Here is a 12,441-nt window from a genome sequence, read left to right on the forward strand (position 1 = left end):
CTGGAGGTGTATTTTATTAACGTAACTTATAAGTGAAAGTGGCCAAACTGTGCCTTTAAGAAGATTACCCTGTAAAAGATAGGTGTCCCATAATTATGTGACCATGGACGGGAATTAGTGAAACACATTAACCAGTATGACTTTAAGAGCCATATAATAAAACACACAAATTCATATAGGATAAATAATGTGAGTGCTTAGTTTAAGTGAATGGCATAACTAGGTACATTTACAGCAGATTTGTGAATTTAAACACTGTAGCTTCTTGCGTTCGGTTAAAGGAATGAACAGGAGAACTGTATAGAGAAAGATCTTCTGGAGCATACAAACTGATTAAAATGAAAGCCAATTGTATATGTGGTCGGCTGAAACATCGAACTAACTGATTAAATAGTCGAACGTAAGTTTGTTTAGCGCAGTCGGTAGTTAGCTTATACGAAAATATATACGAAAGGAGTGTGTACTCTGCGGTCGGCTGTTGCAGAAGTACACGATGCAGAAGTACACGAACAGTGTAAGATCACGAACGGGTAAGTAATGAAGGGAGCCTATCCCTGCGTTTTTAGGCCTGAAAGTGGGATATAGCCGAACGTCATTTCCCATGTTTATGCTTATGTGGACGTGCCGGTCTCGTGACCGGACGCCGGGTAGCGAGTAGCGAAGTTGGGTAGAAGCCGGTGGACGGGCACGGAAGATGGAAGCAGGAGCTGCTGACTGGACTTGGCGGGAACGACGGACCGGAAGTGCAGGTAACTATGGAGACGACAAACCGCTTGCACGACAAAGGTAAGTAGGGGGGTAGGGTTTAAATAGGATCATTACTACTCCCACAAATTCAGGCCAACATATATATATATATATATATATATATATATATAGATGATTATTTTTTTTTTTTTTTCATTTAACATTTTTCTTACATCCCACCAGTAGACCCATATCAAAGGAACACTCTTTGCACAATAATATTTACAGCTCTGTGTAGTGTTATTTTTAAAAATTCTTTATTTAGTACTGCACAAGCAATATAAATTCAGCATACAATTTTCACGACAGGATGTTTTCAAAAACAGTAGGTTAGGGCAAACAGCCCGAACAAAATAACAGAATAACATAACAATATTGCAACAGTGGTGGGTCCAAGTACCACTACACACACCCCTTCGGATGCCACCCCTCACCAACAATAATTTTAATATCCCAGAGACATTCATCTGTAGCACACCATCGGCATCACTCGAAACATATATTTTGTGCAGTGAAATATCTCAAATGAACAAGTTAAAGTGCAGGAACTCTTAAGAGTTGGCATTAAATAGCGTTTTTGAGTCTACCCCCTCCACCTTGTTTTGAAGTTGTAGTCAAAAATTGACACACCTTGCAATTATTTATCTTATGTCACTTTTTTGTACACTTTGAGGTGTATACTATTTATAATATTTTTGCATTATGCATTGTTCATTTTTGTTTGTGGTGTTTGAAAAAGGTGGAATTATTAGTTCCACAGTGTTAACGCGCTGCACATTATTTTTAAGCGCCAATCATTTCACACAGTTTACACAATATGTTAAATTCCATCTGCACCATATGACACCCACCCTCCCACCTAGTAAGCAAACATACACCAAAACGGTCCGCCCCCTTGTGGGGATATTTATGGGATGATAATAGTAAACAGTTGAGAATTGCCCACTATTTCAATTCTCAGATCCCAAAGATCGTTATCGTGCAAGTGAAATGTATTCCATATAAATAAAATCACAATTTGTTATAAAAATAGATACAATTTATTGTGACATTTTAAATAATAATAAAAAGTAACATGCGTGACAATAATCAATGAATATTCAGTATAACATGAGTATGCAATAACAATATGGTAATGTAATTTCCAACGGTTAACACAGCTTAGAATCTACAACATTAGCTGTCAAGAAGATTTATGATGGGCTTCACAGAGACAAAGAAAGTTTCACATAGAGACAGAGCTGCAGCGTAAAGCCATAAAAACATTAGCTGACAGTTAAAATAACCCTTTCAATGCTGGCTAGACCTCCTAGGTAATTAAGATCTATCCTCATATAATTTTAAATAAAATAACAATTAAACCAGTACATTAGTCACTTCCTGGGACCATCCAATAAGAGAAATCTATCAAATTCTATAAGCTGAATTTTAACTTGCCTAAACAGATATTTTATCTTATTTTAGAGCAAATCAATACACCTGGATAAATATCACAATATGCCAACATGTGATATGTCACATAAATACATATTTATTAATTTCTAAGATTTCTAAATATCGAAATCTGATCGTGATTGATCCAGTCATATATTATGCTATTAAATATTTTAATTAAATTAGATTAATTAAATGAAACCAGTATATTTACCAGTTAAAGAGATGTTCTCAGGTAGCTAAGTGTCAAGGAATGTTTCTTTCTCGCTCTGACTCTGCTTGCTTCTTACTTAGCCTGCTTACAACTTTCTCTGCATTCCCCTGCATACCTATCTCTTCCCTTTGTCTTAACTTTTAAAGGAAAAGATTCTCTGTTCGTCACTAGGTAATAGACCAATAGAAACACTGGGGTGTGGTTACCTTCTAGATAACAATTTAAGTATTTGGTCTATAGAGGGCAGTCTCGTCCCACTAAACATACCTATCCAGGAAAGAGTTAAACTTTTCCTGGTGGCTTATTTTGACGTAATTTACCTCTATAATTTAAGTTTTCTGTCAGATCAAACAGTTTCTTTGAATTTTCTTCAGACTATGTGTCTCCAATTCCTGCTGTAATTTCTAAAATTGACAGTTTAAACTTAATTTCAACTTCTAAATTACAATGGGAATCTTGTGAAATTTAGAAAGTAAAATTAATTACTAAGTCTTATCTGGTCACTGGTGTCTGGCTTTCTTGTGTGAAGCTAACATTAAGAAAAGTATTCCACCCCCTTCTCTGTTAGACTCATTGTATCACTTGGTTTGTTTATACAAGCATTCCTTAGCTCTGGCAAAGTGGTTAGTTACAGAAAGGATATAAATTTTGTGTCTCTTTGTTAGCTTGAAAATAACAAAATGGAGTCTGGTCTGTTCAGAGTGACTCAGAATATACACTTTTAATTTCCCTCATAGCACAAAATGTCTGCCGATATAAATACCCTGACACCCTATTCGTCATCATTGAGTAAACCTTGACCCTGTACCTCACAGTCAGCAGACACATTCCAGCCAATCAGCAGCAGACCCTCCCACCTCCTGGACAGCATCCATTTTACATTCATTGTGAAGCTGCATTCTTAGTGAGAGTAGGGACAGTGTAGCTGCTGCTGATTTGATAGGGAAATTTATAGTTAGGCTAGTGTATTCGGTGTCCACTACAGTCCTGAAGAACTCATCTGATCTCTGCTGTAAGGACAGCACCCCAAAAAGCCCTTTTTAGGGCTAGAACATCAGTCTGCTTTTTCTTTTTTCTGTGTAATGTAATTGCAGTTGCCTGCCTGCCAGCCTGTGTGTCAGGCTCACAGCATATACTGTGCCCACTTGCCCAGTGCCACCACTCACTCGTGTCACAATAGCTTGCATTGAAAAAGGAAAAAAAAAAAAACTTTTTTGACTAATATAATAGCAGTCAGTTTCCTTCACGAGTGTGCGTTTCAGGGCCTGCCAGGGCACAGTGTCACACCAGTGCAACTCATATCTGGTATTGTAGTACAGTAGTGTAAATTTTTTTTTTTTTTTTTTTTTTTAAATACAATTTTTACTAATAGATTGAATAGCAGTTAGTTGTCTGCCAGCGTGTGTGTCAGGCTCACAGCGTATACTGTGCCCACTTGCCCAGTGCCACCACTCATATCTGTTGTCATAGTAACTTGCACGCATAGCACCAATAATAAAAAAAAAAGACAGGCAGAGGCAGGCCACCCCGCAGGGGCCGTCGTGGTCGTGGTGCTGTGATTCCCTTTGGCCCTAGAATAATGCCCAGTGTTCAGAGGCCACGTACCCTGAACTTGAAAAGTTCTGAGGACATAGTTGACTGGCTAACACAGGACACCCAAACTTCTACAGCTTCCGCTCGGAACCTCGACGCACCATCCTCCTCCAGCTTAGCTTCGGGCACCTCTCAAGTTACCACTCGCCCCCTTGCCGCCGCCGCCGCCACCACCAACAACACTAGCACCACAGCCGCTTCACTTGGTATGTCAGAGGAGTTATTTACACATCAGTTGGAAGAAATGAGTGACGCGCAACCATTATTGCCAGAGGATGTAAATAACAGGGATATGTCTGTCAGGCAGCATTACACACGTACGGTGTGATGATGATGATGATGTACCCACTGCTGCTTCCTTTGCTGAGTTGTCAGATACAAGTGAAGCGGTTGATGATGACGATGCGTCCGTGGATGTCACGTGGGTACCCGCTAGAAGAGAAGAAGAACAGGGGGAAAGTTCAGAGGGGGAGACAGAGAGGAGGAGACGAGTTGGAAGCAGGGGGAGGTCGTCGCAAGGAGCTAGTGGCACAGTCAGACAGCATGCATCGGCACCCGGGGTCAGCCAGACAGCACGCCAATCAACGCATGCTGTTGCCACAACCAGAATGCCTCTTTGCAGAGCTCAGCAGTGTGGCATTTTTTGTGTGTGTCTGCCTCTGACCACAACGATGCCATTTGCAACCTGTGCCAAAAGAAACTGAGTCGTGGGAAGTCCAACACCCACCTAGGTACAACTGCTTTGCGAGTGGCACATGATCGCACATCACAAACACCTATGGGATCAACATATGAGTACAAGCAGCACACAAACTCAAAGCTGCCATCCTCCTCCTGGTCCAGCATCTTCAGCCACGTTAACCACTGCTGTTCTTGCTCCCTCTCAACCAGCCACCCCTCCGTCTCTCGCCTTGAGCAGTTCCTGCTCATCTGCCCACAGTCAGGTGTCTGTCAAGGACATGTTTGGGCGTAAGAAGCCAATGTCACAAAGTCACCCCCTTGCCCGGCATCTGACAGCTGGCTTGACTGAACTCTTAGCCCGCCAGCTTTTACCATACAAGCTGGTGGAGTCTGAGGCGTTCAAAATTTTTTTAGCTATTGGGACACCGCAGTGGAAGGTACCCGGCCGAAATTTCTTTGCACAAGAGGCAATCCCCAACCTGTACTCGATTGTGCAAAAGGAAGTAATGGCATGTCTGGCACACAGTGTTGGGGCAAGGGTCCATCTGACCACTGATACCTGGTCTGCAAAGCATGGTCAGGGCAGGTATATCACCTACACTGCGCATTGGGTAAACCTGCTGACGGCTGCCAAGCATGGAATGCGTGACTCTGCGGAGGAGTTGGTGACACCGCCACGACTTGTAGGCGGGCCTGCTGCCACCTCCTCTACTCCTCCTACTCCATCCTCTTCCATAACCTCCTCGGCTGAGTCCTCTTCTGCTGCTGCGTCTTGCTCCACATCAACGGCACCCCCCCCAGCTGCCCAGGTACTGTTCCACATCCTGGATACGGCAGTGTCACGCCGTCTTGGGGTTGACTTGCCTGAAAGCAGAGTCACACCGGACCAGCACTCCTGTCCGCCCTGAACGCACAGGTGGATCAGTGGCTGACTCCGCACCAACTGGAGATCGGCAAAGTGGTTTGTGACAATGGAAGAAATTTGTTGGCGCCATTGCATTTGGGAAAGTTGACACATGTGCCTTGCATGGAACATGTGTGTAATCTGATCGTACAACGCTTTGTGCATAAGTACCCAGGCTTACAGGATGTCCTTAAGCAGGCCAGGAAGGTGTGTGGCCATTTCAGGCGTTCCTACACGGCCATGGCGCACTTTTCCGATATCCAGCGGCGAAACAACATGCCAGTGAGGCACTTGATTTACGACAGCCCGACACGTTGGAATTCAACACTCCTAATGTTCGACCGCCTGCTCCAACAAGAAAAAGCCGTTAACGAGTATTTGTATGACCGGGGTGCTAGGACAGCCTCTGCGGAGCTGGGATTTTTTTTGCCACGTTACTGGACGCTCATGCGCAATGCCTGTAGGCTCATGCGTCCTTTTGAGGAGGTGACAAACCTAGTCAGTCGCACCGAAGGCACCATCAGCAACATCATACCATTTGTTTTCTTCCTGGAGCGTGCCCTGCAAAGAGTGCTGGAATCAGGCCGTAGATGAGCGTGAAGAGGAAGAGTTGTGGTCACCATCACCACCAGAAACAGCCTTATCAGCATCGCTTGCTGGACCTACGGCAACGCTGGAAGAGGATTGTGAGGAAGAGGAGTCCGAGGAGGAATGTGGCTTGGAGGAGGAGGAAGACCAACCACAAAAGGCATCCCAGGGTGCTCGTTGTCACTTATCTGGTACCCGTGGTGTTGTACGTGGCTGGGGGGAAGAACATACCTTCAGAGAGATCACTGAGGACGAGGAACAGGACATGAGTAGCTCGGCATCCAACCTTGTGCAAATGGGGTCGTTCATGCTGTCGTGCCTGTTGAGGCACCTTCGTATAAAAAGGCTGAAGGAGAACGACCTGGGTGTCCACGCTAATAGACCCCCGGTATAAGCAGAAAGTGCCTGAAATGTTACCGAATTACGGCAAGTCGGAAAGGATGCAGCAGTTCCAAAATCAATTAAAAAGTTTGCTTTACACAGCGCACAAGGGTGATGTCACAGCACAATGGGAATCTAACAGGTGAAGAGGTGAAAGTAATCCTCCTCCTCCCACGACCACGCTGGCAAGGACAGGACGCTTTACAGACGTGTTGTTGATGGAGGATATGCAGAGCTTTTTAAGTCCTACGCATCGCCACAGCCCTTCGGGATCCACCCTCAGAGAACGACTCGACCGACAGGTAGCAGACTACCTCGCCTTAACTGCAGATATCGACACTCTGAGGAGCGATGAACCCCTTGACTACTGGGTGTGCAGGCTTGACCTGTGGCCTGAGCTATCCCAATTTGCGATAGAACTTCTGGCCTGCCCCGCTTCAAGTGTCCTGTCAGAAAGGACCTTGAGTGCAGAAGGAGGTATTGTCACTGAGAAGTTGCCTAGGTCAAAAAAGTCTAGATTACCTCACCTTTATTAAGATGAATGAGGCATGGAACCCGAAGGGACTGACAATGGGCTATACATTCGACTAAAAAAGGCCTGATGAGGGCGACTACTTAACACACCACTCTTATCTGGTGGCACATTAGATTGCATGCGCAGTGCCCCAAATTTGAAGTAGGAGGACCGACCAAGCATCTTTTTCCATCTCCCGCTTCCTGGGTGGAGGAAGAGAGACCTTCAATGACATCAGTGAGGACAAGGAACGGGACAGGGCTAGCTTGGTATCCAACCTTGTGCAAATGGGGAGTTTGCGGTTGTGCAAATGGACTGTTTGCGGTGCGTTAAACGGGGAGTTTGGTCTGTCACGGTGAAGCGGGCGTAACCCATACACTACCTGATCGATACAACATCATACCTGATGTTTTAAAGCACGTTATTCCAAACAATTTAGGAATGTTAGGTGATTTATGCCCTTTATGGATTAAAACCAGACTCTGCATTAACTATGTAATTTTCCATGGGAGTTTTGCCATGGATCCCCCTCCGGCATGCCACAGTCCAGGTGTTAGTCCCCTTGAAACAACTTTTCCATCACTATTGTGGCCAGAAAGAGTCCCTGTGGGTTTTAAAATTCACCTGCCCATTGAAGTCTATGGCTGTTCCACCGGTTCGCGAACATTTGCGGAAGTTCGCGTTCGCCGTTCGCAAACCGAAAATTTTATGTTCGCGACATCACTACCTGCAAAGCTAGGCAGTCCCGAACTATAATACCGGTCGGTGTACCTCATGGGAAAATTCTCAATGATAAAATTCCATAAAACATCAAACAAAAGGGGCAAGCATATAACCTAAAACAATCTACAATTAAAATATAGTTGTAACGGACCGTTTCACTTACAAGAGGATAAAACCCAGTTTAGGCGATAATCCCCTTTCCAGATGCACAGGCAGCTACTACAGACACCATTCTCCCGACTGGAACCACACGAACACTGGAACAGCTGAACAAGAAAAGCAGACATCGGCTTACACTCTTGGCAGTCAGCATACAATCCCATTCCCCCAAAGACCGAGACGACACATCGCTTTGAGGGTTAAGCAAGACTCTGGACTGGGACACCCAGTCTGGCTTTTATTACAAACAAGTACATACAGGACACTCCCAGGGGGAGGATGAATTTAACCAGTCACATGGATGTACCTCCCCCACATTTCCTCCCCTTAGATTAGCACTTAACATAATTATACCGTACACCCTTTTCCCCAATTCCTGGATGTACCCCAAATACATATGCTACACCTCCAAAACAGGTATCCCCTGATAGCCCTTATTCAGGGGGACAACATATCCAAGAATCAGGTCATTCGGATGAATGGTTCGGGAGATATGAGGTTCCAAAGATTTGACCGACCGCATGGGTAAAGTATCCGAAAACAGTTCCATGCATTTTGGCCCTGCGGTCGGTCACAAACAAGGGAATGAAAACAGACGAATTGCCTGTGTTATAGAGCCTGGAGAGGGTTTGAATGAATTCCCTTGTTTGTGGGGTTCTTTCTACCGAACGGCTGGTCATTCGGTAGTTTTTAATACGAATTTCTGGAAGTATGGAGGTCTCAGCGGTGTTTGCCTAGTCAAGTGTCCGATTTTAGTTCCAGACACTCGACGGCAAAACACCGCTGTTCGGTAGTTTAAGATGGCCGCCGCCACGTGTTTGTTTCCCGAATGGCGGCCACCCAGAGGACAAAGAATACATTACACTGATTGCCAATTACCCGTTTGCAACATTGTTGCAAACGGTAATTGGAGGCACACTTAGTCCTGGGTGGTCTGGTTGTTCAGTAGTTTCCTCAATACAATGAATGGAGTGATTCTACCGAACAATCAGATGAATGCTGCATACATATCCCAGGTTAAACTGCATACAAAAATACATACATGACATTAAAGTATTAAAGGCAGGATTACTGTACTACGCTCCACAGTCTTAAAGGTACAGTATCCCAAAAGTCCCCATAGATCCACGGATGGCCCTTAAAGGCCCAGTAGCAGTAATATACATTATTACATGCCCAAATATAGTTTTTCCAGTACAATATGTCCAGGGGCCATAGTCGCAGGGCAGGAGGCTAGCAGCCAGGCCTCTCCAGTTCACAGTGGCGAAGCTGGTTTCGCCACAATAGTGTAATATGATCAAGGCACAATATAATAAATAGTGGACTATTACACTCACAAACGCAAGTAGTTAGCAGGCAGGGCAAATAATCACTGTGTTCGTAATCTTTTGCGTTCGAGCTCCCAGTATTCTCAGTAGTACATAGAATGGAATAAAGTGACAGACCGTGCAAAACTTATAATATTAAAAACAACATTTTAATAATATTGCACTCTCAAATTTCCAAAAGGATAAAAGGCACATCAACAGGATCCACTGCAAAGTTTGTTTAGTTAGTGGAGGAATCCCATCACACTGTAAAACAATGTCAAAAACAAACAATCAAGTTATTGTATGGACTTCCTCAGGAGTAGTCAAATTAGTCTGCAGCCTGACTAAAGAGGTGAGAAAACAGGATACTAAAATAGATAGTACAGTTTAGGAGTAAGGATACCCAGCCATATACCCATATGATGTCCCAAAGTAACTTTCTTCTGTGTAATCCATTGTAGGCACATTCCCAAATATCAGAGTATAGCAAACATTGGTGTAAGAGAGACAAAGCACATCAGATACCACTTCAGCAGTTGGAAGACTCCTCAGCTAAAATCCAGTATTTTGACACAGGGGGTTAGGACCTTCGGAGGGTAGTTGAAGTTCTCTGGTACTTAGATGCTTAAGAAGTTTGCAAATTTGTGTTGATAACCTTGCGGAAGAGGGGCTACAGTTTTGCCGTTATCGAAAACAAACATTTTAAAAAAGGTACCCCCATGCAAATGGGATATTGTTGGAGAAAGGATCTGTGCAATACTTCCATGCCCTGAGTTTCTGCAGCATAAGTGGGGACATGTCTTGAAAGGTGGAAGAGGGCTTATCCTTATATGTGAGTACCTTTATATGCAATACCTCGGCATCATTTGATGGCATCCCTGATAGAATAAAGAAGGAATTTTACTATAACATCCCAGGGCTGCTCACCTTCTCTCCTGTGTGTGGTCAATCTGCCAGATGTCCTCTGGTATCTCTGGAAGCAAAGGCCAAAATATATCCAGTACAATAGGGCCCAGCGCTTCCTCGTGTGTCTTCTTGCATCGTGCGCATGTGGATGTTATTTCTTTGGGATCAATTTGCCAAGTCTTCCGCTTCCTCTAACATAGCGCATCTGTCGGTGTGGTCAGTGGCATCATTGTGGGCAACTACACTTCCTACACTCTGGACTCCAACTCAGCAGTAAGAGTTCACTGCGCCTGAATTTCAGCTTCCACTTCTGATGCCCTCTGTTTAGTCTCCCCAGCCAGGTGCAGACTTTGGGAAGTATCAGAGCAATGTACCTGATGCCTCAGCGTTGTTTTCCTACGAAGGCCTTCATTGGCTAGAGGAGGTGATATCTTGGGTGGCTGCCAGAAAAATTTTGGCAACTGAGGGGTCTTTATGTTTAACACGATAATGAGATGGTTTCAGGTCTTGTATGTAAGCATCCTTCATTCAGGGTAAAATAGATTTAGCCAAAAGCTTATATTTTGTGCGGTTTGCTACATGATGGCCAGAGCTTGGCAATCAGACGATTATTCTAACTGATGTCCATGTTGACGACTAATGTTTTTAAAAGTGAAATGAGGCTTTCTGTAGTATAGTGGTTTGACAAGAAAACTGGGTCTCCACACCCAAATTCAAGCCCCTCCGGAGCCAGTCACCAACAGTGGAAATCGCACAATTCAACCTTGTTTTAAAATGATTAGGTGAAAGTGCTGGGGGAAAAAAAAAAAAACACTGTGCAGCACTGCCACATGAAGCATCTCCAATGGTCATCTGAGGAGTGGCCACTGCAGGTGTCCCTAGGGAGCAATGTAAACCCCACCTTTTCTCTGAGGCAGTGTTTACAAGGGAAAAAAAAAAAAAAAACTCCAGGGACGGGCAACAAGCACCAGAATAGCGGTAGTTGTTTGTGACTATAGTGTCCCTTTAACAATTGTAGACCATACATTGGTGCGGACAACAAATGCTGGATTAAATGTAATAATTTTTGTGAGGGATAAGGATTCTTTGTATACAAAATTGTGTTATACAAATCTTTGTAAAGTTGGTTGCCCTACCCTCCATTTCCACAGTATGTTCTTGACCACTGCATGCTCATTGCAGTGATTGTGGCACTTACTCAAGTAATGTATACATGGTAGTGTTACACTAATATTCCAGTCATATACAAACTTGCAACATAAGTGCAATGGTACCAGTGCATACAACATAGCCACAACCATTCATCTGTTAACTGTAGGATTGAGATTTCTGCTTTCAGCAATCTGTGCAATAGTTAGGGTACCAGAGGAATGCTAGAGAGCATCAATATAGCATCATAATCCTTATGACATAAGGATTCCTTCCAGTAACTATGTATGTGCATGTGCAGAGCACCAGCTCTAGAAGGGTTAATATATTGTACCTGCAGCAGTTCTAGTAATGGAAGAGCATTCTCTCTGAAAGCTCAGCTCTCTCAGATTTCTATTTAGTAACAGTATGTGTGAATGGAGGCCATGTTTTGGTTGAAGATTCAAGACATTGGTGTCACTTGCCAGAAAGTTTGTGCATAACACATACCATTTATTGGCCTAGTGTTTAACCAGACTAATAGCCAGTCACCCATCTTTTTGCAGAAGTAGGGAGTGGGGGTCTAACATAATGCCACTTGGAAGAAAACAAAAAATAACATATGATATGCACCGTAAGCCAATTGGGGTGGGGGAAGATTTTGGGATTAGTTATAAAACTGGAGGATATCGCGCAGGTATTTTATTATCTATTTGTGTCAAATTAAGTTTAATACTTTTTGTATTTCAGGTTAACAGTCAAGGTGGAGCAATTGCCCTTGGTCACCCTCTTGGAATGTCTGGGTGTCGCATTTTGATTACCTTGCTATACGCTTTGGAAAGAACGAGTGGAAAGAAAGGAGTGGCTGCTCTTTGCATTGGAGGTGGCATGGGAATTGCAATGTGTGTTGAAAGAACATGCTGAATTAACCATTTCCCAGCTGAAATTGTCTGTGCATTATCACCGTATAATTTCACTAATTTGAAACGAGATGCAAGACATTTAAAGCTATATGGAGGATTTACCAAAACATTCCACATATGATTATTCTGCATGGGTGTTGCTAGCGCAACACAAGACCACAAATCCAGTTGTTTAATAAATGTTTTAAGAAAAACTAATATCTGACTAAAGTCATGGATATATTTATTTAGAATGG

General features: G+C 43.6%; 1 protein-coding gene across 1 annotated transcript in view; it reads left to right on the forward strand.

Annotated features, from left to right (window-relative positions):
• ACAT2 (acetyl-CoA acetyltransferase 2) overlaps positions 1-12,403 on the forward strand; it is a 38,189-nt gene extending 25,786 nt beyond the window's left edge. The window contains exon 9 of the mRNA XM_063443221.1: positions 12,033-12,403. Coding sequence (XP_063299291.1) covers positions 12,033-12,206 — 174 coding nt within the window. The 3' untranslated portion in view covers positions 12,207-12,403. The remainder of the gene's footprint in view (positions 1-12,032) is intronic.
• Positions 12,404-12,441: the final 38 nt, after the last annotated feature.

Source organism: Pelobates fuscus, chromosome 2, assembly GCF_036172605.1.
Source record: "Pelobates fuscus isolate aPelFus1 chromosome 2, aPelFus1.pri, whole genome shotgun sequence".
Taxonomy (NCBI): Eukaryota; Metazoa; Chordata; class Amphibia; order Anura; family Pelobatidae; genus Pelobates; species Pelobates fuscus.